We start from the raw sequence: 25,384 nt of genomic DNA on the forward strand, positions 1-25,384 counted from the left end.
CTCATAGAGATTCATTGATTCAATTCATGTCTATGAGGAGATGCTGATTGGCCAGGGCTGTGTTTGAATTATTCTGGCTCTGCCCCTGATTTGCCTCTTTGTCAGTCTCAGCCAATCCTATGGGGAAGCATTATGATTGGATCAGGCTACCACTTCTGATGATGTCAGCAGGCAGTGGGCAGGTCTAAAGGAAACAGGGACAAAATAAGCAGCTCCAGACTTGAAAATAAGTAAGTAGTGATGTCGCGAACATAAAATTTTCCGTTCGCGAATAGCGAACGCAAATTTCGGCTAATGTTCGCGACCTGGCGAACCGCCATAGACTTCAATGGGCAGGCAAATTTTAAAAAACCGCAGGGACTCTTTCTGGCCACAATAGTGATGGAAAAGTTGTTTCAAGGGGACTAACACTTGGACTGTGGCATGCCGGAGGGGGATCCATGGCAAAACTCCCATGGAAAATTACATAGTTGATGCAGAGTCTGGTTTTAATCCATAAAGGGCATAAATCACCTAACATTCCTAAATTGTTTGTAATAACGTGCTTTAAAACATAAGGTATGATGTTGTATCGATCAGGTAGTGTAAACGTCCGCTTCACAGTGACAGACCAAACTCCCAGTTTAACGCACCGCACACAACCGCAAACAGTCCATTTGCACAAGCGCAAACTCCCCATTTGCACAAGGTTGGATACCAAGCTAGCCATGTCCTGTTCCTTGTCCTCACTGATGTCATTGAAGGTGTCTTCCTCCACCCAGCCACGTACAACACCAAGGGTCCCCGAAAGGTGACAACAAGCCCCTTGGGATGCCTGCTGTGTTTGGTCTTCCACCTCCTCAAAACCACCTTCCTCCTCTTCTTCAGACTCCTCTCTCTGCGTTATTATAAGGTGTATTAAGTAGTACTATTCCTATCAGTTGGTCTACTTCAAATTTGGGGCACTGCGCTTGTAATCTAATGTGCCACCAGATAGGAGTGGTGTGTTAAGTAGTCCCCCTCATCAGGCCTTTTTTAGTCGAATGTATTGCCCACTGTCAGTCCCTTCGGGATCCATCCCTCATTCATCTTAATAAAGGTGAGGTAATCTAGACTTTTCTGACCTAGGCAACTTCTCTTCTCAGTGACAATACCTCCTGCTGCACTGAAGGTCCTTTCTGACATGACACTTGAAGCGGGGCAGGCCAGAAGTTCTATCGCAAATTGGGATAGCTCAGGCCACAGGTCAAGCCTGCACACCCAGTAGTCAAGGGGTTCATCGCTCCTCAGAGTGTCGATATCTGCAGTTAAGGCGAGGTAGTCTGCTATCTGTCGGTCGAGTCGTTCTCTGAGGGTGGACCCCGAAGGACTGTGGCGATGCGTAGGACTTAAAAAGCTCCGCATATCCTCCATCAACGTCTGTAAACTTGTTGGTGCAGGCGGTCGAACATTAGGAGTGTTGAATTCCAACGTGTCGGGCTGTCGCAAATCAAGCGCCTCACTGGCATGTTGTTTCGCTGCTGGATATCTGAAAAGTGCGCCATGGCCGTGTAGGAACGCCTGAAATGGCCACACACCTTCCTGGCCTGCTTCAGGACGTCCTGTAAGCCTGGGTACTTAAGCACAAAGCGTTGTACGATCAGATTACACACATGTGCCATGCACGGCACATGTGTCAACTTGCCCAAATTCAATGCCGCCAACAAATTTCTTCCGTTCTCGCAAACCACTTTGCCGATCTCCAGTTGGTGCGGAGTCAGCCACTGATCCACCTATGCGTTCAGGGCGGACAGGAGTGCTGGTCCGGTGTGACTCTCTGCTTTCAGGCAAGTCAACCCCAAGACGGCGTGACACTGCCGTATCCGGGATGTGGAATAGTACCTGGGGAGCTGGGGGGGTGCCATTGATGTGGAGCAAGACGCAGCAGCAGAAGAGGACTAAGCCGAGGAGGTTATGGAAGAGGATGGAGTAGGAGGAGTAGAGGAGGTGGCAGCAGGCCTGCCTGCAAGTCATGGTGGTGTCACCAAATCCTCTGCAGAGCCACGCATTCCATGCTTGGCAGCCGTCAGCAGGTTTACCCAATGCGCAGTGTAGGTGATATACCTGCCCTGACCATGCTTTGCAGACCAGGTCAGTGGTCAGATGGCCCTCGCCCCAACACTGTGTGCCAGACATGCCATTACTTCCTTTTGCACAATCGAGTACAGGTTGGGGATTGCCTTTTGTGCAAAGAAATTTCGGCCGGGTACCTTCCACTGCGGTGTCCCAATAGCTACAAATTTTTTTAACGCCTCAGACTCCACCAGCTTGTATGGTAAAAGCTGGCGGGCTAAGAGTTCAGACAAGCCAGCTGTCAGACGCTGGGCAAGGGGGTGACTTAGTGACATTGGCTTCTTATGCTCAAACATGTCCTTGACATACACCTGACTGTGGGCAGATGAGCAGGAACTGCTCAAGGCGAGAGACGGAGTGGCGGGTGGTTGAGAGGGGGCAAGGAGGACAACAGTGGTTGACGTGGCTGAAGATGCTGGACCAGGAGGAGGATGGCGGCTTTGAGTTTGTGTGCTGCTTGTACTAATGTGTTGATCCCATATGCGTTTGTGATGTGCGATCATGTGCCTTCGCAAAGCAGTTGTACCTAGGTGGGTGTTGGACTTCCCACGACTCAGTTTCTTTTGGCACAGGTTGAAAATGGCATCGCTGTTGTCAGAGGCAGACACACAAAAAAAATGCCACACTGCTGAGCTCTGCAATGACGGCATTCTGGTGGTGGCAACAGCATGCGTTGATTGGCGTGCTGTCTGGCTGACCCCGGGTGCCGATGCATGCTGTCTGACTGTGCCACTAGCTCCTTGCGATGACCTCCCCCTGCTTCCAACTCGTCTCCTCCTCCTCTCTGTCTCCCCATCTGAACTTTCCCCCTGTTCTTCTTCTCTTCTAGCGGGCACCCACGTGACATCCACGGATGCATCGTCATCATCAACCGCTTCACTTGTATCTGACAACTCAGCAAAGGAAGCAGAAGCGGGTACAACATCATCATCATCACATCGTACGTCCATGTGTGTAATGCTGCCTGACTGAGACATATCCCTGTTATCTACATCCTCTGGCAATAATGCTTGCGCATCACTCATTTCTACCAACTGATGTGTAAATAACTCCTCTGACATACCAAGTGAAGCTGCTGTGGTGCTAGTGTTGGTGGTGGCGGCAGACGGGCGAGTGGTAACTTGAGAGGTGCCCGAAGCTAAGCTGGAGGAGGATGGTGCGTCAAGGTTTCCAGCGGAAGCTGTAGAAGATTGGGTGTCCTGTGTTAGCCAGTCAACTATGTCCTCAGAACTTTTCGAGTTCAGGGTACGTGGCCTCTGAACACTGGGCATTATTCTAGGGCCAAAGGGAATCACAGCACCACGACGGCCCCTGCGGGATGGCCTGCCTCTGCCTGTCATTTGTTTTTCCGATTAGTGGTACTATGCGTGCAAGCTACTGTGACAACAGATATGAGTGGCACTGTGCACTGGCAGAAGTTGGCAGAGTAGACGCTGTAGGCCTGACACACCAGCTTGCAGACAACTAACTGCTATTCAATCTATAACAGTCAAAATTTTATTTTTTTTTTTTAAATGTACACTACTGTTACACCAGATATGAGTTGCACTGGTGTGACACTGTGTCCTGGCAGGCCCTGAAACGCACACGTGTGAAGGAAACTGACTGCTATTATATTACAGTCAAAAAAGTTTTTTTGTTTTTTTATTAAATGCAAGCTATTGTGACACCAGATATGAGTGGTGGCACTGGGCAAGTGGGCACAGTATACTCTGTGAGCCTAACACACACGCTGGCAGACAACTAACTGCAATTAGATTACACAGAAAAAAAGCAGACTGATGTTCTCGCCCTAAAAAGGGCTTTTTGGGGTGCTGTCCTTACAGCAGAGATCAGATGAGTCCTTCAGGACTGTAGTAGACACTGAATACACTAGCCTAGCTATCAATTTCCCTATTAAATCAGCAGCAGCACACTGTCCCTCCTCTCACTAAGAATGCAGCTTCAGAATGAATCTAAAATGGATGCTGTCCAGGAGGTGGGAGGGTCTGGGAGGGAGGGTCTGCTGCTGATTGGCTGGAATGTGTCTGCTGACTGTGAGGTACAGGGTCAAAGTTTCCTCAATGATGACGAATAGGGGAGGACCGAACATCGCATATGTTCGCCGTCCGTGGCGAATGCAAACAAGCTATGTTCACCAGGAACTATTCGCCAGCGAACCGTTCGGGACATCACTATACGTAAGATTTCTATATTTAGGGAGGCATGAAGGGACCAGGGTGGCTAGATGGTGGTTTTAACCTTATAGGGTCAGGAATACATGTTTGTGTTCCTGACCCTATAGTGCTCCTTTAATTGGTAGGCTAAACTATTGTTTACAATTGTTGTGTGTCTATGAATATACTGTTTCTCACTGTTTCTTCTTCTTGTCATGCTTTAACCTCAATAAAAAAAAGAGTGATTATATTGAAACATGTTTTCTTATTATTGTGTTTTTTTTGTCAAAGTGGGAAACCACGTGAAACAGATAATTTTCAAGGCTCTAAAATGGGCAAAAGGATGTGGACTTTTTGACTTCAGCCCCACTGAACACCTTTGTACATCAGAGAGCTAGGTTTAAGGATCTATTAATTGCAGCTGGAGCAATCAATGACTGAATAACTCTGCCACTGTGTTGTTATCTACACATTAAAAAGCAAAATAAATGGACTGTAGCGGAGATTACCCCTTTCGTGCCCACAGGAGAGGTTCAGAAAACCTGATTACCCTTTATCCGTTACAGACAGCGGGAGATATGCATGTTCCGTTCTACGTTTATTATCTCCTATACTGTTTACATTGTTCACTTATTTCTCCTTTTTTCGTAAAATGTTTCAAATTACGCTCTCTCTTTACCTTCGCAATACTGGCTCTGTAAGCCACTGAATTATCATATATGTTAAGCTACCCTCCCCCTTATTTTTTTACTCAGAGTGCGCAAAGCAGCTTGTAATTAACCGCTAACTCTTTGCAGCACGTAGCCTAGACAGTCCTACCCAGCTATGACAAACACACTCACCTGAACTCAACTGACTGAGGCCCCACGCTTCATAAGTCCATACCTAGAGGTGCCTAATATTATAATACAAGTCACACACTGAAAACAGGCATAGAGGCACTTGATGCTGTATAGTTGAAACCCCCACCCTACCAAACCAGTGTCAAGCTCTGTAAAATAGGCGAAAGGGGGCTGACCAGGCCCATAAAATACAAAACCGGGTAGTCCTTACCCATGTGTAATGATTGTTTTTAAGCTCAATGTTATCTGATTTGAAATGTACGCATAACACATGATATGGCTTTTACTGTGCTGTACCCACAAAAATAAAGAATTCAAAAATAAAAATAAAAGCAAAATAAAGGATAATTAGGATTCTCCATAAAGAATTAGATCTCCACCTCCCAAGGGGTCCCTGTACTTACTTTGCCAATAGTTGGGCCTGCCTCCGAGCTTCCTGCATGACAGCTTTGGTTTCGTCTTCTGCTCTAAGTCTCCTCTCCTCTGCCTCCCGCCTTTGTTGCTCTTCTTTTTCTTGTTTCATCCTTTTGTATTCTTCCCGTTCATCTGCTGCCATTTCCAGCATCCTCATGCGCTCCTCAGCTTCCATGAGCTCCTTGTCTCTCTGCCTCTGACGTTCTAATTCTAAAGGGTGAAATATATGTGAAATATTTTTAAATGTTTATTGAACTTAGGAGCATTAATAATTGCCTTTGAGGATTAACTCCACCTCTAGTGGCTGTCTACTACTAGACAGCCACTAGAGGGACTTCCGGGTCGTTATACAATGCTTTCTAGGCATGTGCATGGGAAAAACTTTCGTTTCGTTTCGGTTCGGCATTCCAAAAATTGGGACTTCGGCAACTTCGGAACTTCGACAACTTCGGTAATTTCGGAACTTCGGGACCTCGGCAATTCAGCTCTTCGGCATTTTGGAACTTCGGCATTTTGGAACTTCGGCAACTTCGGAACGTCTCTCGCAGCCGCTTGGTAGATAACTCCCTAATACCGTGGGAATTAGGGAGTTATCTACCAAAAGGCTGGAAGACCTAAATTGGTCTTTCAGACAAATTTACTAATACTAAGTAAAAATTACTTAGTATTGGTAAATTGTGCCCCTACTCGCTTGTCTATTAAACAGTGAGCAGCCAGTGGGTCCCCCCACCCGAGCCCCCACCTTTTAAACTAAAGGGGGAGGGGCTATTGCCCCTCCCCGGCCCCCACCCCTGAGCGTCGGGTGGTGGCCCTAAAGTAAAATAATGGGGGGGACCTATTGTCCCCCCCCTGGCCCCCACCCCTGAGTGGTGGGTGGGGGCCCTGAAATACTAATTAGGGGGGGCCTAATGTCCTCTCCCCTGACCCCCACCCCTGAGCAGTGGATGGGGCCCTAAAGTACTAATTAGGGGTGGACCTAATGTCCTCCCCCCTGGCCCCCACCCCTGAGCGGTGGGTGGGGGCCCTAAATAAAAAAAAATAACCCCCCCTTCCCTCGGGTGACTAGGGGTCCCCAAACCCCTATTCACCCCCCTCCCCAAGAAAATTAACCCCTACCTACCCCCCATCACCCTAAAAATAATGAGGGGGGAGTACCTGAAAAAAAAAAACTTACCATTTGATGTTTTCTTTCTTCTAAAATCTTCTTTTTTCAGCCCCAAAAAAGACCAAATAAAAAGCCATAATAACCGATGCACTTAAAAAAAAAAAAAAAAAAAAAAAAACCAGCGCAAAAAAATAATAATTCTTCTTCACCCGGCGAGGGCTCCGCGCAGCTCTGCAGGGCGGGGTAAGGCTTATAAAGCCTTGCCCCGCCCTGCAATTAGGCTCAGAGCACTCTGATTGGTGGGGTTAAGCCATCCAATCAGAGTGCTCTGACAGGTAAATGAAGAGACTGACAGGGAAGTCTCTACATTTACCTGTCACAGCACTCTGATTGGTTGGTTTGAAATCCACCAATCAGAGTGCTCTGTCATTTTACACAGCGAGGGAAAGTTCTTTGGAATTTTCCCATGCTTTGTAATTTGACTCATAACTCTCTGATTGGTGGATTAAGTAACCAATCAGAGAGTTATGAGTCAAATTACAGAGCGTGGGAAAATTCCAAAGAACTTTCCCACGCTGTGTAAAATGACACAGAGCACTCTGGTGGATTTCAAACCAACCAATCAGAGTGCTGTGACAGGTAAATGTAGAGACTTACCTGTCAGTCTCTTCATTTACCTGTCAGAGCACTCTGATTGGATGGCTTAAACCCACCAATCAGAGTGCTCTGAGCCTAATTGCAGGGCGGGGCAAGGCTTTATAAGCCTTCCCCCGCCTTGCAGAGCTCAGTCTGCGCGGAGCCCTCGCCGTGTGAAGAAGGATTTTTTTTGCGCTCGGTTATTTTTTTTTGTTTTGTTTTTTAAGTGCATCGATTATTATGGCTTTTTATTTGGACTTTTTGGGGGCTGAAAAAAGTAGATTTTAGAAGAAAGAAAACATCAAATGGTAAGTTTTATTTATTTATTTTCAGGTACTTAGTTAAATGGTCCCTCCTCATTATTTTTAGGGTGAGGGGGGTAGGTAGGGGTTATTTTTGGGGGGAGGGGGTGACTACATTAGGTCCTCCCACCTCATTCTAATTTAGGGCACCCATCCACCGCTCAGGGGTGGGGGCCAGGGGGAGGACATTAGGTCCCCCCAATTAGTATTTTAGGGGCCCCCACCCACAGCTCAGGGGTGGGAGCCAGGGGGGAGGACATTAGGTCCCCCCCTAATTTGTATATTAGGGCCCCCACCCACCGCTCAGAGGTGGGTGCCAGGGGGAGGACATTAGGTCCTCCCCCCTCATTCAAATTCAGGGCCCCCACCCACCGCTCAGGGGTGGGGGCCAGGGGAGAGGACATTAGGTCCTCCCCCCTAATTAGTATTTTAGGTCCCCCACCCACCGCTCAGGGGTGGGGGTAAGGGGGGGAGGACATTAGGTCCCCCCTAATTAGTATTTTAGGGCCCCCACCCACCACTCAGGGGTGGGGGCCAGGGGGGAGGACATTAGGTCCTCTCCACTCATTCTAATTTAGGGCCCCCACCCACCGCTCATGGGTGGGGGCCAGGGGGTGGACATTAGGTCACCCCCATTACTTTACTTTAGGGCCCCCACCCACCTTTCAGGGGTAGGGTTCGGGGGGGTAGGGGCAATAAGTCTCCTCTTCAGGTTAGGAGGGGGGACTTTTTTTTGTTTTTTTTACAGTGAGCAGCCACAGGGTGCTCACTGTTTAATAGACATGCCCCTACTCGCGGTATAGCGAGTAGGGGCATAGTTTACTAATACTAAGTAATCTTTACTTAGTATTAGTAAATTTGGCTGAAAGACCAATTCAGGTCTTTCAGCCTTTTAGTAGATAGCTCCCCAATACCGTGGGAATTAGGGAGTTATCTACTTATTCATTCCTGTCATTACACTGACTGGCCAAGTAACTTACATTTTATATGAATGCATGTTACTTGATTGTTGTAAGTGTTGCAAATGCTTACAGCTGAATCCTGGCTATTTTTGTATACTTTTTATTTAAAATTGTATACAATATACCATTCTTCTTCTTTCACTGGGTAAGTATATTAGTACTTGGGCAATACTGTGCTTTGGAACTTCGGCACTGCGGCACTTGGGAACTTCGGCACTTCAGAACTTCGGCAATTCGGTAATTTCGGGACCTCGGTAATTCGGCACTTCGGCAATTCGGCAGTACACGAATGTCCGAATTGCCCGAAATTCGTCCGAATTCATATTCGGCCCGAAACTAATTGCACATGTCTAATGCTTTCCTATGGGGGAAGTACGAATGCGAGCACGGCTATTGCCGTACATATGAATAAGGTCTTCTCACATCATCCAGAGCTAGAACCAGCACCGAGGGACATCAGCGTTGGAATCAGGTAAGTGACAGAAGTGGTGATGGAGAAGGACACTATAAAGAGCTATAGTGTTTTCCTGGCACTATTATTGCGGTTTAGATAGGTAGAGATTGGTTACAAGGGATGGATGACAAGTGTCGCCCACCTACCTATATGCCCAGACTAGTTACCTATTCTCTCAAGCTCTTCTAGCTGTTTCCTCCTCTGGATTTCTTGAAGCTTCTTGCGATACTCTTCTTGCTGCTGACGTGCCCTCTCCAGAGCTTGCTGCTCCAGTTGTTTCCTCCGGATCGCCTCCTGCTCTAGACATTTCTTCTCCTCTTCCTGCTGTTGCTTCTTTTGTCTGGTGAAGGGATAGTGAAGAGATAAAAATTAATTACCATCTCGGCAAGCAGGCTGGGATATTGTAAATAGTGTATTTATTAATGCTTTTGGCCTATATTTATATTATTATTAAGTATTATTATTATTACTGGTATTTATATAGTGCCAGCAGATTCCGTGGCGCTTTACAATATTATCATGGGCAGAGCGGAGAGACCGAGAAGGGGCATACCTGTGGATCAATGAAGAGATATAGGAGGGGCTAGAATCGCGACCGCAGTAGTTCTGCCACAGGCTGTAAGGTTAGTTTGGGGGATGGCAACAGCAGGGCAAAGAAGGGAGTTAAAGGTATTAAAAAGACGCCTGGGATTGCAGGAGCATGAGCTAATAAGAGGGAGGAAAAGTATGACTGTTTGGGAAGGGCAGGGGCTGTGCTGTATGAACGCAACATAAATTTGTAGTTGGGGGCGTGTTCTCCTCAAGGTGCATGTAGTGTTATATGAGGAGACAGCCCGTGGGGGGCAGGAGAAAGTAGGGTTGGATAGACCCTTTACAGACCTTAGCTTTCCATAATTGAAGGTAATTCAACGGAGCTAGGCGGTTCAGGCTTCCAGCTTAAAGGGACACTGTAGGCACCCAGACCACTTCTGCTCATTGGAGTGGTCTGGGTGCCAACTCCCACTACCCTTAACCCTGCAAGTGTAATTATTGCAGTTTTTCATAAACTGCAATATTTACATTGCAGGGTTAACTCCACCTCTAGTGGCTGTCTATTAGACAGCCACTAGAGGTCACTTCCTGGGTTCTAGCACAGGTTTCCTGTGCTAGAGCGTCGCTGGACATCCTCACGCTGTGTGAGGACCTCCAGCGTCGCTCAAAACCCCATAGGAAAGCATTGAAATGATTTTTCAATGCTTTCCTATGGGAAGACGTAATGCGCATGCGCAGGATTTCCGCGCATGCGCATTAGGTCTCCTCGGCCGGTGAGCGAGATTAGTCTCGCCCACCGGCCGACGTAATCACTAGGAGGAGCGTCGCGGAGGCGGAGACAGCGGCGAGGGACATCGCCGCTGTCCCAGGTAAGTCACTGAAGGGGTTTTCACCCCTTCAGTAACCGGGGATTGGTGGGTGGGAGGGAGAGGGACCCTCCAGTGCCAGAAAAACGGATCGTTTTTCTGGCACTGGAGTTTCCCTTTAAACATTTTAAATGGTACATTTTTACAGTAGTGAAATACTATTTACAGTAGATCCAGCCTTTCTACCAACAACATTTAAGAACCTATTGTTTCAACTCAATGTTCTGAAAAGAATCCTATATTTTTTTTGTGTATCTAACCTGTTTGTATTTATTGCATTTTTATTGTATGGTCTAAAAATTGTGAGCTATTCTATGTGGTAAAATTCCACCATTTCAGAAAAGATCGCCAATTTAAAGTGGCGGGAAAAAGAGAAGTGAAAAAGAACACTTTTTTTACACTTTTAACTTAAAGTGGCTAAGTCGCCTTAAATTTATCTTTCTCCTATTGTTTTTTATTCTCTCCCTCTTGCAGAACCTGTTCCTCTTTTCTTCATTTTAAAAAATACATCTATTTCTCATTAAAACATAAGACAAAGTAGTCGTAGTTACATACACTGTACGTATTATGTATTTGTCCTATGCTTGACAATCTTGTCAAGATTAGTCAGGCCTAGGGAAAATACATAAAACACAGTAGTCCCTACTTTATCTTTTGTTTTAAAGTGAAACAGATCAGAAATAAAGAAAAGAAGAACAGATTCTGAAAGAGGAAGAGAAGACGACACAATAGGAGAAAGGTGAGTTTGAGGTGACAGAGCCACTTTAAGACAATTTATGGGGAGATTGATAAGTCCGGAAAAGCTGCATACTTTCAAAAATGACAGTTTGGTGCAAAAGAAGTAACAGGCAGGAGATCAGATTTAATAAAACTGCTTAGGAAAAAAAATGACAAAAACAAGTAAAAGCCTTCCCCATTGTTATTGCGTCTTCTGGCATAAATTCACACACTATGTAAAAAATAATCAGTGTCAGCCTTTGGTATTTTCATTTCCACTTTTTGTGTGTTCATTTATCGATGTGGTAGGCCTGCAAGTGTCACAATAGCTATATCATCCATAAATATCACCATAAATGTATCATATATTTATTTACCATTGAAATTAGATCCAAATTTATTTTCTGCATATGTAGGCCTATTTACTACCTGCATCCCCAATAGTATACTTAAAATGTAGGTATACAATTACAGCCTAAGGAAAGTATACATCCTTTTTGAGTGCTTTTATCATATTCTAGCTCTTTAGAAGATGAAACTCCTATTATTCTCCAGCATTCCATTGCCAGCCAATTCTGGCAGGGTTATTCGATAAAGTGAGAATTCAAAGTGAATTTCAAATTCAAGGTAAAACTAGCCAAATTGGAAACATTCTGTAAGTCAGCTTTACTTCCTATTTGGCTCCTTTGGCCTTAAATTTGAAATGCACATGAATTCTCAATCTAGTGAATAACCCAGTCTATATCCCAACATAGAGGAACCATGAAGATTTCAAGAGCTGAATATCTCTTAGATCTAGGCTAGAAGCTTTAACTCTAAATATTGTCGTTTTTTTTTCTTGTCCTGTTTAAAATGCTAATTTTTAGTTGCTAGGGGCATTTTTAAATAATGAGAGGGGGCACAAATCTTATCAAAGGGACAGAATTGCAGTTCTTAAAAAATATACCATTGGTAAGAAAACTCCAAATTCCATCACACGGAAGTGCTATTTAGCAGTCACAATAATGTGCTTCCACCCTGTTTCCATAACATGACCTTGAAAAGAACTTACCGATTTTCTTCTGACCGCCTCTGCTGTTCTTGTTCTAGCTCCAGTCTCATTTTCTCCATCCTCTCCTGTTGCTCTTTCTCGAGCCGTAACTGCTCTTCCTTCTCTTTCCTCTTCTTTTCAATCTCTATTCTCCTTCTCTCTGCTTTCTCAGACAGTTCGAGGACTCTTGATGACCTCCGCTTTTGTAAAGAAGCACTAGTGCCCTAGATTTCCAATAAACCTCTGTCAGTATTGTACTGGAATGGCCAACTATATATCATCTCACCAGTTCAAGTTCTTAAACACCTTTTGTTGGATGGTATAAGGCAGGTGTAGCAAGATTAATGTGCACCTGTTATCTAAAGTAGCATTATATTAAAGGGACACTCAAGCCACTTTAACTATTTTGTCTCATGGAATTGATTATAGTGCATGGAGTCCCCTGGCACTGTCACTCCATTCACCGCTAAACCATTTTCAAGCAGTCTAACACTGAATGAGGGTCCCTGACCATCCACAGCCCATGCTTCACCGGAGGTAAGGCAGAGATTACACTTCATTGTAGCCACAACAATTTATAACAGAAATGGAGGCTGACACTCTCAGCCAATCACAGCTTCCATCTGCTGCTCCGGCTAATGCTTCCTTATAAGCCCAATCCGCACAGAGGGGATGAGAGCTGCTGGATAATTGTGTTCATGACTAAAACATTGAAAATGGTTTAATACTGAACAGAAGGATGACGCCAGTGAACTACAGGCACTATAACCACTTTAATGAGATGAAGCAGTTACAGTGCCTACTACAATGTCTCTCTAAAGTGGTTCTAATACTCAAAATTGGCTTTAGATACATCTTTTAAAACCCTTTTATAGACAATCTTTGTGATGATTCTGAATGCAAAATGATTAATATTCGTTAAAATAGTTCAGTACTTTTCACGACCATACCTACATTTGTATCATATATTTACCAAATACTTTATGAACTTTATAAAATAATACATTACTTTTACCAAACACACAACGATACTGACTGGCTATCTCTTACCCCCGAGTTCTCACTTGTGGCATATTCATGGATGTGTGTTTGAGTTGAAGGCACTTCAAGAACGTCGTCCACTGGTTTATCAACTGGCTGCTCTGCTTCATGACTAGAAACCTTTGGCATTGTGTCTTCCTCTGAGCCAGAATGAACCTCATTGTATGACATGGATGTGGATTTTCTCTCCTGACTTCCCACTGAGAAGGAATCTTCATTACTATCATCTCGTTCTATTTCCACTTCCTCCATTACTTCTTCTTTTTCTTGTTGGATCAGGTCGTGTGTTTCATGAACAGTGTCTTGTCGTTGTACCTCCCTTGAGGTTTTATTTGGAGAATAAGCTCCTCCATCTATTTTCTTTTCTTTGGGTTGTCCTGCATACAGACAAATTATGATGTGAATAGTTCTAGTTTCTTACATTGCTTTTCTTATTATGTATAGTAAACTGCCCGGTGTTTAATAAGATATTTGTCATCGCACATCGTTTGCTAATTTACCTTTTAGATTTTCAAACACTTCCTTTTAGGGACAAAAAAAAAAAGATGATCAGTAGCAATTCTTATGGACAGAATGAAAACTATGGAAAACTCTGGGACAAAAGTAATTATATTTTGTTTTGAGGCTTTGATTTATTTACCAACTCTGCTTTATGTTTAGCTATTGGGCTCATGTGATCATCCTTTCACTAGTTAATGGTTAGTAATCATATCCAGAAATTTTGAATACCAGGTAACCTCCACAGGCTGAAATCACTGAGCAATAATAGGCATGAGGTCACTCCCTAGGATTCAATAAATACTTTTCTTTCTTTCTTTTTTTTTTTTTAAGTACTTTTTCATTATTTGTTTTCTCTTTACAATGCAGAACATACAAATGTACATTCACTAAGCTCTAAATTACTTGTTGTTCCTATACCCCCTTTTTCCTTTTTGAGGGCCAATGTGTTTTTATTCGATTACTGACGTCAATGGGATGGAAACTGCAGCATATGTTGGATAATCAGAAATAAAAAACAACGCAGTCGGGGTTACATAGGATACTGACCCAACTCATTTCATGTAACATTGTCCTCTCTTTGCCCCTGTTCTCTTAAAGTTGGGATCTCCATATTCTGTCCCCCCAGGTTACTGAACTACAACTACCATGATTCTCTGGTTATCTATTTCATCTATTTAATTTATAGAATCATGGGAGTTGTAGTTCAGCAACATCTGGAGCGGCAGAGTTTTAAGAACCCTGTCCTAAAAGGACACTGTAGCTGCAGCACTTGGGCCGGGGAGACAGCCATAAAACCTATAACTAATACCATTTAGGTAATTTCCGCTTCGGATTGTGAGAGTCTGAGGGAATTATGGAGCGAGGTGCTGGGGGCTGGTGTGGCTGCATCGAGGCTGTGGTGGCCGGATGGAGAAGTGCAGGGAGAGTGCTTTCTGGCACTCATGCTGCACCCCTAGCCTCAAGCTGCAGACCTCGTCGGCAGGAAGAGGCCAGGAAATTGAGTCTTCACCTCTCAAGGTTTCCACAGTGGCAAGTATGCTTCAAATACACTGCAGCTAATGGGTGAGAGTGATCTTGTGTATGTGTGTGTGTGTGTGTGCCTTCTGTTGTGAGCATGTGTGTGTCAATGAGCTCATCTGTAGTGAGCAAGTGTGTGTGTGTCAGTGAACTTGTGTGTAGTGAGCTTGTATGTGTGTGTCAGTGAGCTTTTCTGTAGTGAGTAGATGTATTCAGTGAGCTTGACTGTAGTGAGCATATGTGTGTCAGTGAGCTTAACATAGAAACATAGAATGTGATGGCAGATAAGAACCATTCGGCCCATCTAATCGGCCAAATTTTCTAAATGCTTTCATTAGTCCCTGACCTTATCTTATATCTAGGATAGCCTTATACCTATCCCACCCATGCCTAAACTCCTTTACTGTGTTAACCTCTACCATTTCAGCTGGAAGACTATTCCATGCATACACTACCCTCTCAGTAAAGTAATACTTACTGATATTTTTAAACCTTTGCCCCTCTAATTTGAAACTATGTTCTCTTGTGGTAGTGTTTCTTGTTTTAAATATAGTCTCCTCCTTTACTGTGTTGATTCCCTTTATGTATTTAAATGTTTTTATCATATCCCCCCGTCTCGTCTTTCCTCTAAGCTATACATGTTAAGATCCTTTAATCTCTCCTTGTAAATTTTATCCTGCAATCCATGAACCAGTTTCGTAGCCCTTCTCTGAACTCTCTCTAAAGTATCAATATCCTTCTGAAGATACGGTCTCCAGTACTGCATATAATACTTCAAGTGAGGTCTCACCAGAGCTTTGTACAATGGCATGAGCACTTCCCTCTACTGCTAATACCTCTCCCTATACAACCAAGCTATCTGCTAGCCTTTTCTTGCTGCTCTATTACAATGTCTGCCTACCCTTAAATTATCTGAAATAATTTCCCTTAAATCCCTTTCCTCAGATGTTGAGGTTAGGACTATCAAAAGTTCTGTACTCTGCCCTTGGGTTCTTATGTCCATGATGCATTATCTTGCACTTATCCACATTAAATGTCAGCTGCCACAACTCTGACCATTTTTCTAGTTTACTTAAATCATTTGCCATTTGGCTTATCCCTCCTGGAACATCAACCCTGTTACATATCATCAGCAAAAAGACATACCCTACCATCAAGGCCTTCTGAAATATCACTAATAAAAATATTAAAGAGAATAGGTCCAAGTACAGATCCCTGAGGTACCCCACTGGTGACAAGACCATGCTTCGAATATACTCCATTGACTACAACCCTCTGCTGCCTGTCACTCAGCCACTGCCTTACCCATTCAACAATATTGGAATCCAAACTTAAAGGACAACTATAGGCACCCAGACCACTTCAGCTTAATGAAGTGGTCTGGGTGCCTGGTCCAGCTAGGATTAACCCTTTTTTTCTATAATAGGGTTAATCCAGCCTCTAGTGGCTGTCTCATTGACAGCCGCTAGAGGTGCTTGCGTGCTTCTCACTGCGAAAATCACAGTGAAAAGATGCCAGTGTCCATAGGAAAGCATTATAAATGCTTTCCTATGAGACTGGCTGAATGCGCGCATGTGCATTCAGCCGAGAAGGCGGAGAGGAGGAGGAGAGCTCCCCGCCCGGCGCTGGAGAAATAAGTTTAACCCCTTCCTCTCCATCCAGCCCGGCGGGAGGGGGACCCTGAGGGTGGGGGCACCCTCAGGGCACTATAGTGCCAGGAAAACGAGTATGTTTTCCTGGCACTATAGTGGTCCTTTAAAGATTGCAGTTTATGGATAAGCCTTCTATGTGCAACAGTGAAAAAAAAGCCTTACTGAAATCTAGGTAAGCAATGTCTACTGAACCACCCTGATCTATTATTTTAGTAACCCAATCAAAAAAATCAATAAGATTAGATTGGCATGATCTCCCTGAAGTAAACCCATGTTGTCTCTGATCTTGAAATCCATGTGATTTCTGATGTTCAACAATCCTATCCTTTAACATGGTTTCCATCACTTTCCCCACTACTGAAGTAAGGCTTACTGGCCTATAGTTGCCCGACTCCTCCCTACTACCTTTCTTGTGAATGGGCACAACATTCGCTAACGTCCAATCTTCTGGGACTACTCCTATTAACAATGATTGGTTAAATAAATATGTTAATGGTTTTTCTAGTACACCACTAAGCTCGTTTAATACGTTTGGGTGTATTCTATCAGGTCACATTGACTTATTTGTATAACTTTTAACAGTTGAAATAAAACCTCTTCCTCTGTAAAAACACATGTAACAAATGACTCGTTCTTTTTCCTTACGGAGGCCCCTTTCTTTCATTTTCATCTGTAAATACTGAACACAAATATTCATTGAGGCCGTCAGCTAGACTTTTATCATCTTCTACATACCTTCCTTCTTTTGGTTTTAATCTAACTAATCCTTGTTTTACTTTCCTTTTCTCATTTATGTATAGAAAAAATGTTTTGTCCCCCTTTTTACTGACTGTGCTATTTTCTCTTCTGTGTGTGATTTGGAAGCTCTTATAACTTGCTTAGCCTCGTTCTGCCTAATCTTATAGATCTGTCTATCTTCCTTCCTTATTTTCTTTTTTTATAATTACTAAATGGTAACTTTTTGTTTTTTACTATTTTGGCCACATCTGCGGAGTACCACAGTGGTTTCTTAATTTTTTTAGCTTTTATGGACAAGCCTAATGCAATTTTCTTTTGCTGTGAAAAGAAGATCAGAAAAGCCATCAGCCCCAGCTACTTCCGGGTTTCGGCCGTGGAACGCATATGTCATCGGACGGTATGCATGATGACGTCACGTAGCTCGGACGAAACCAGAACACCTGTAAAAGATTATTGGACTTTGTGGACATTAGGGGAGGTATAAAGGACTGGGGAGGGAAGGGGGTTTCATTACTATTCATTTGGATTTGTTACTGCACACTACCAAAGTCCCTGAGGAAGTGCTATCTATACATGGACAAAATGCGTAGGACCCCTGGTGGTGACTCAGAGATACTACACCCATTGTTTTTAACCTTGATTTAAGTGATTAAATTGATCTTTTATTATATACTTGATTGTGCACTACAATATAATTTTTTCGCTCTTGAGTACATATACTCCAGCCAACCCATGGTGATTTGAATACAGAGTGAAGACTGAATCCTTGGAGGGAATATTCATATACACAGTTATAAGCTATGTTTTTCTGTTTGTTATAGGTTTAGCAGATTATCCCCTATTTTTTGCATATATCCTTATTTAGTGTTAAATAAACTGCTTGAATGCAGGGGACTCCACGCACTATAACAAATACAAAAAAACTGAAATGGTTATAGGGCCTCAACTGGTTCTGACTCCAAGTTATAAGAGGTTTTCTCCATTGGTAAGTTAGTTCCCTTTGGGGACTCAAAAAAGAATGATGTTCCATACATTCAGGTTTTAATCATTAAAGGGACACTATAGTCACCAGAACAACTAGAGCATATTTTATTTGTTCTGGTGAGTAGAATCATTTACTTCAGGTTTTTGGCAGTAAACACTGTCTTTTCAGAGAAAATGCAGTGTTTACATTATAGCCAAGTGATAACTCCACTGGCCACTCATCAGATGCTGTTATAGATGTTTCCTGGGGAAGTGCTGCACAGTGTGCAGCACTGACATTCAGTGTCTCCTTCCTCTGCATGCAGGCACTGAACTTTCCTAATAAAGATGCATTGATTCAATTCATTTCTATGAGGAGATGCTGATTGGGCTGTGTTTGACTTGTGTGGCTCTGCCCCTGATCTGCCTCCTTGACAGTCTCAGCTAATCCTATGGGAAGCATTCTGATTAGCACAGACCACCACTTCTGATGATGTCAGCAGACAGCAGGCAGATCAGGGGCATAGGCAGCAGATGCAGAATTGAATACAAGTAAGATTTTACTATATTTAGGGAGGCAATGGGTGGTCAGGAGGGGCCAGATGTTTTTTTTAACACTATATGGTCAGGAATACATATTTGTGTTCCTGACGCTATAGTGTTCCTTTAAAGTGATGAATAGTTGGAAATTGAAAGTGAATTCAAAGTAAATCTGAAATTTTAGATAAAAATAGCTGAACCGAAAGAACTGCAGAATGTGTTAAAATATTTTGTACTGGGGGCGTGGCCAGCCGAGCACTCGAAAAGACGTCTATCTGTGAGGCTCTGATGCAACCCCACAATAAAGCGATCAAGGCCACAAAAATACCCAGCCTGAGACTCATAGCTCCTCAACCCCCTACAGAGTGCATAATGGGGCGCAAGAATAAAAAGCAGCAACACTCAGAAAGTCGTCGCCTACCGACATTCGACTCTCCTTCGAGAGGCCTACACCACCAGCGGCTCCCAAGATGGCGCCCGAGGCCCAGAGCGACCCAGAAACCTCTGAAGACTCGCAAGAGGAGGAGAGACAGCTTACCTCACCCCAAGCCGGCAGAGCATATCAAGTCTCCGAATCAGAGGAAGACTCGGCTCCATCCACCAGGGGGGATGTCCTGATTGACATGAGGAAAATATGGAAAGCAGACCTCATGGAGGTCCAGGCAGAGATTGGAGTCATCCACCAGAAGATCAAAGCGGTGGAGGAGAGAGAGACTGCCAGGGGTGGTCAGCAGCAGGAGACAAAAGGCCAGCTTGAGGGACTTACCCAACAGGTACGACACCTGAATAGAGTGGCAGCCACATTGGAGGCCCAACATAAATGCCGAAATATACGCCTACGCGATATTGCAGAGGCGGTGGGAGGTGAAACCATACAGCCGTTTGTCCAGGGGCTGATTGCCTCGATGGGAAGCAAATGGAGCAATGACCCTCCACTGATCGGGTCACTTGAAGCTCCAAGAGACACCATTGCAGTTACAAGTGACGTAGAGGTGAGGATCACAATCCTGAACCGATCCAGAATACTGGGGAAGGTGCCCTATAGGGACTGCTCAGAGTCCATATACAGTGACCTATCTTTTCCGGTCTTGACGGAGAGGAGAATGCTGGCCCCGATCGCCAGGATGCTGAGGGACCAGTCGGTCAAATACAGATAGGGAGTGGAGGGCTCTCTAATAGTCCCCCAGGGAGAGGAGACAATTACACTGACTTCCTCTGATAACCCAGAGCTGTTTTTAAAGAAGTTGGGCTTGATGGGAATACCCCCCCACTGAAATCCCAGTCAAGGGGAAAGCTAAAAAGAAGAGGGGAAGCACTGGGGAAAATAACCCACAGTCAATCGCTGAACCACACGGAGAAGCTGCCTAGTTGCAGCGATCTCTGCCCAGAAGCAAATCACTAGGCGTAGGCCTGGCACGCTGTGTTGTACGGTTTTCACCCCCCTACTTCCCTAATCTACAACCTGAGATGGGCAGTGTAATTGTGTTCTTGTGCTATTCTCCGCATGATATGTTCTATATGTCTCTGTTATCTTGATGCTCCATATTGTTAATTTTCTCTAAACCCATATTATTTTTCTCATATAATATAAAAAATAAATACAATGTTTTGTCCTAAAATTTGAAATACATTTTGAATTCCCTGTAATTAGTTCTTTAGTAGAACTCCCGAATGGCTGTGTGGACTGCAGAATATTTTTTTTCACTGATTTTTTTATTTCAATCAGCTACTTTCATTGACCACTATCTAAGTAGGGTAGCTATTGGCTTCTGACGGTCCTAACTTACTGCATCCCACTGAATTTATGCAAATTCACAAACATAGATTTTGATTGTATTATTTTATTTAAAATGTTAGTTATGCATTGTGTTTATATTTAATAAAATGAAAGAAAACCTACAAACTCAATGACCACTTACCTACAACAAATGCTGCTTTTCCTTGCTGGGATGCACCACCCTGCTTACTTTTATTGATCACTTCAGCTGAAGTTTTATTTGGCTTTTGAATCTTCTCACTTTTGTTTTTTCGTTTTCCCTTCGTTTTTGATGTCTCTTTCTTCTGAAAGCAATATGAAATAATAATAATTATTATTATAATAAAAAGCAGTTTGTAAGATCTAATTTAATAATCTATACACTAAAACCACTTAATTAAAGGGACTCTCCAGTGCCAGGAAAACAAATCAATTTTCCTGGCACTGCAGGACGCAGCAGTGCACCCTCCCTCCCACCCCCTATCCCATGTTGCTGAAGGGGTTAAAACCCCTTCAGTGACTTACCTGAATCCAGTGCTAATGTCCCTCGGCGCTGGGTCAGGCTCCGCCCACGCTCCTCCCCCACCGTCGTCAGCCGGGGGGGGGGGGGGAGACCTAAAGCGCGGCAATGGTCGCGCCCGCACGCATTAGACCTTCCCATAGGAAAACATTATTCAATGCTTTCCTATGGGGATTCCGGCAAAGCATAGCGCGAGGACGTCCAGTGTCATTTAAAACACTTTTCGTGTTTTAAGAACACGGAAGTCCCTCTAGTGGCTGTCTACCAGAGGACTTAACCCTGCGAGGTAATTATTGCGGTTTATAAAAACTGCAATAATTACACTTGCAGGATTAAGGGTGATGTGAGTTGGCACCCACACCACTCCAATGGGCAGAAATGGTCTGGGTGCCTGGAGTGTCCCTTTAAGTTGTTTTGGTGCTTAGAGTGTCCCTTTAATATGCATCAACATTTAAGAAACAGCATAGCAATATACGAATGGATTATGTTGCCTGAAAAGCTCTTTTATTTACATTGCTTTATACTGGTTTTGTTTTTTTCAGAATCTTAATCTTTTGCAAAGAACAAATCAGGACCACTGTTACGATTTGTGGAGCCCTGTGCATGAAAAATATGCCGAACACGTGTTTAGCCATATGCTCTACACACATACAGAATTAGCTTCGTAACTTGCACATACCCAAACCTAACCTGGAGTTAGACAAGTTGCCATGAATCCCAACCTATCTACAACATCCTCACACACACACACACACACACACACACAGGTACACACAAGCATGTATACATAGACAAACATAACATTTTTACACAGATACACGCTAATACAGATGCAATGACACAAACTAACACACAATCATAGACTCATTAAAAAGCATACACAGACTCACACTGATGTGCACACGCAAACAGACAATTACACAATTACTCAATTTCTGACAATCATACAGTAACACAGTTCTCTCTTGCCCCCTCTTAGGCAATATCACAGACTGTTGGCATTGGCACGTGATTCCAGAAACATATATGTGCATTTAAAGGGCCTGCAGGTGAGAACAACTGAGCAGCTCTCATTTTGAAATTATGTGCATGCTCATTGGCAGGCAGAGAGGATGTCTTTGTGGGAACACGTAATCATGGCTTCTACACATGCAGGACATAGTCAAAGTGTAGGGCCTGGAGCTGCAGCCTAGACAGCTCCATATTCATAAGGGGTGTATGGGATAAGTACTTTTTCCAACAGCATATACTTATCTCATAGGATGAGTGGAACTGTTCTGTAAACTGACTGCAGGTATATAACTAGTGCTGTCGGTTTATACACAGCCAGGCTCACTGCACAGTAAACCAGGCTATGAGTATTAATTGGACACAATTGACACCAGGTAGCTGGAAGTGAGCATTCTGGCTCTCTGACAGACAGCTCTGAGAGGATTTCTTTGAGCTACAGAGATTTTTACACAGAGTTAAGAGTGGGATCAACTACGATGTTGTTAAAATGCGCAGTGTGATCCTTTAAAGGTTTTTAACTAAATCGAACTTCCAATTTAATCCGTCATCGTTTATCCTCATGGCACATTTAACTCATGTATATTCAAAAGTTCTTGAAAGATCCAGATAGTAAAATCTGGATTTAACACTTTGACTTCATTTGTTCTTTTGATCGTATATAAGTCAGTGTTTATTGAGTATTGAGCAGATCCCAGAAGGGGGAAATAAATTCACTTAAGATGTCCTAATCTGCCAAGTGGAGGCTTGGACTCCGGATGGTGAGGATTCTTTCTTAGGTTTTGCGGTATAGGGTGAAAAAAAGGGTTACATATTTGACACTGACCGTACTGCTGGCAATATCTTGTAGTACAGCAATCTCCTCTTTCTCTGTCAGCGGCTGGTTCTCTGTAAGACCTATGTCACCAGTGTTTATCTTAACTTCTAGCTCTTCTTTAGGTTGAATTAAAGTAGGCTTCTCTTCAGTTCCAGAAGGAACTCTGTTCTCTCTTTAAAACAAACAACAAATCAATCTATAAGAAGAAATATGCTACATGTGAATTCCTTAAACAGCTAATTTTTTCCCCAAAAAGAGATTATATAGGACCCACTATTCCTCTATTTTGGTGGAGAGAGACATGCAGATGGTATGGTAGAGAGAAAGACACACATTGGAGATTTTGGGAAGAACAGCAAGGCGAGGGGTAAACAGAGATTTTTGAGTGATGGATAGGAAAGGAGGAGGCAAACATGAGAGAGGTACCCAGGGGCTGAATGGAGAGAGTCACGGGGAGACACAGAGAGGTGAGTGACAAAGAAGGGACATGGGTAATGGAAAAAGAAAGTAGTGTTTTGGAGAGAGACATGCTGAGAAGAGTAGGTGACACTCAAGGGGGCTAAAACTCTGGGGCGGTGGTGGGGGCATTCAGCAAATATAATTGGATGGTTAAAAAAATAAAAAATAAACTCACCATTTCATAATTATAAAAGTATTTTTTGTGATCACAGTAAATCTAGAGTTTTGTTTCTAATCATACCTGATATGTTAGGTTTACTGCAAGCAGAGAGCATTGCTGGATAGAGTGCAGGCAATGAAGGTATATTAAGAATGAAACATGCAATGTATTATGCACGTGGACACATATTGCTTGTATGATATTATATATTTCAGTTACCCTCTCCCCATGTAACACTTTATCTTGTTCCTTGTTGTTGAAAGGCATTCCCTCATTACATAATTCTAAATGCCCTTGACCTTGACAATCTCAGAGTCAACATCAAAAAAGACACTCATCTTTAATGTACTTCAATTAATCCTCAATCCGACTAAACAAGCCCATCAAGAACTTGTAGTGAACGAGGGTCAGGTAATGAATTGCTCTTTGGTAACGAGCCACAGGAAATAAGGTAATTACACCAAACATGCCTGGTGGTAACTCACATTTCCAAGCTTTTCCCGATGGGTTGTGCTCCCTCTGATGTCTTCTGTTTTTTAGTCTGTTGCTTCTTTGGACCTATGGGATGACATTAATCTTCCAGTACAAGTAGGAATCACATGTCCAGCATCAGACCCTGTGCACTTTCACAAGACTACAGGGATTTCAGATTCTAACCCCTTTGAAGTTTTACAGAATCCTTAGCATAACGTAAAAAAAAGTATTTTTTTTTTTCTATTTCAGCATCAGCCCTTTGGATTTTTAACCCAAAGCAGACTGAACATTTTTTTAAAAATAATTATGCACCCAGTTCTATGATTGAAACAGCCTAATCATTTTATGCATTACACGGGGTGTTTGACTGAACTCAAATTTGTATTGAATTGAAATTTAAACAGCAACATTAATACCAAAAATAGCTAAGCTGTGAGTGTAACTAAGTTTGAGAATTTCTCCAAATCAGTGATGTTTGCCATCCAAATTTTGTAAATTGTAATTCATACAATTCATGAATGTCTTCTGGACCAGTGTTTAGCAAATCCCTTGTTATAGGGACAGTCCTGACCTAGTAACTTTCATTATACCAGACCTGTGGTCCTGAAAATTAAAAGAAACACTCTAAGCACAATAACCACTACAGTTATAGTTGCATGATTACAAAATGACTCTTCCTTTGTACGGGTTAGCAATCTGTAGCACTAATGACTTACGTTGAAAATTCAGATGTTGGAAGAACTGCATATCCTGACATACCCAGCCGGCACTAAGAGCATCATGGGAAATGTAGTCCCCAAACAGCTGCAAGGTTTCCTATCCCTTGTCTATAACCTGAACTGGCAACCTGTAGTTTTTTTCAGGCAGCAGTTTCAATTATGCAACTGATTCTTGGGGCCAGGAATTTTTTTTTTATTGTTTTTGGCATTTATCAACATAAAACACAGCATAGGTATGCTTATAGACAGATTTTGCATACTCAAAGCATCATAGTCAATAAATGTTGAGATGATAAAAAATAACAGGTTGGAGAGTACCAGACATGAAGGTGGAAGAAGAAAGATACTGTACATCAGGTGGCTTGCATGCTGCTGTATTGGCTATTGTTAAAACTCAGCTACACTTTAAAAAAAATAAGAAGTACAGAACCGAATGGTTATGAGAAAATAGCCAATTACCTTTTACGTTCACCTCCTCTTGTTTTTTGTCATACTCTGCTGATGCTGAAGGGGGAGCTGCAGTCTTATCGTCTTGGGCTGCCTCTGATTGTTCATGATTCTTTGGTAATACCTGGCCATTAAATTCACTTTCATCGAGTGATAGTTTTCTCGGAATAGCATCTTTGGTACTTGGAGTATCTAAGTAAAAACGCATAAGAGTTTTATTATGCCTTTACGGTGATCCCTGACAGACAGTTACTGACGTTCGTGCACTATATCAATAGTATTTATCTTGATTTACTTAACCAGGACGGAGATAACACATTGGTGTTAATGAAAAGGTGATTTTTTTTTTGTGAGATTTTTATACTTCGTAATTATCCTCAGGATTTATTCATTGAAGAGTGAATTGCGGTGAATTAAAAATCGAATTGTAAATGATAAAACTGCTCCATTGAAAAAAAAAAAAATC

At 43.1% G+C, this 25,384-nt stretch overlaps 1 protein-coding gene across 1 annotated transcript in view; it reads right to left on the reverse strand.

Moving 5' to 3' along the window:
- Positions 1–25,384, reverse strand: part of KIAA2012 (KIAA2012 ortholog) — a 193,155-nt gene that overhangs the window by 2,997 nt on the left and 164,774 nt on the right. Inside the window, exons 20-27 of the mRNA XM_063429839.1 lie at positions 24,931–25,110; positions 23,764–23,836; positions 22,669–22,831; positions 20,478–20,619; positions 13,157–13,524; positions 12,128–12,330; positions 9,130–9,302; positions 5,494–5,713 (exon numbers count right to left, since the gene is read on the reverse strand). Coding sequence (XP_063285909.1) covers positions 5,494–5,713; positions 9,130–9,302; positions 12,128–12,330; positions 13,157–13,524; positions 20,478–20,619; positions 22,669–22,831; positions 23,764–23,836; positions 24,931–25,110 — 1,522 coding nt within the window. The remainder of the gene's footprint in view (positions 1–5,493; positions 5,714–9,129; positions 9,303–12,127; positions 12,331–13,156; positions 13,525–20,477; positions 20,620–22,668; positions 22,832–23,763; positions 23,837–24,930; positions 25,111–25,384) is intronic.

This window comes from Pelobates fuscus, chromosome 8, assembly GCF_036172605.1.
Source record: "Pelobates fuscus isolate aPelFus1 chromosome 8, aPelFus1.pri, whole genome shotgun sequence".
Taxonomy (NCBI): domain Eukaryota; kingdom Metazoa; phylum Chordata; class Amphibia; order Anura; family Pelobatidae; genus Pelobates; species Pelobates fuscus.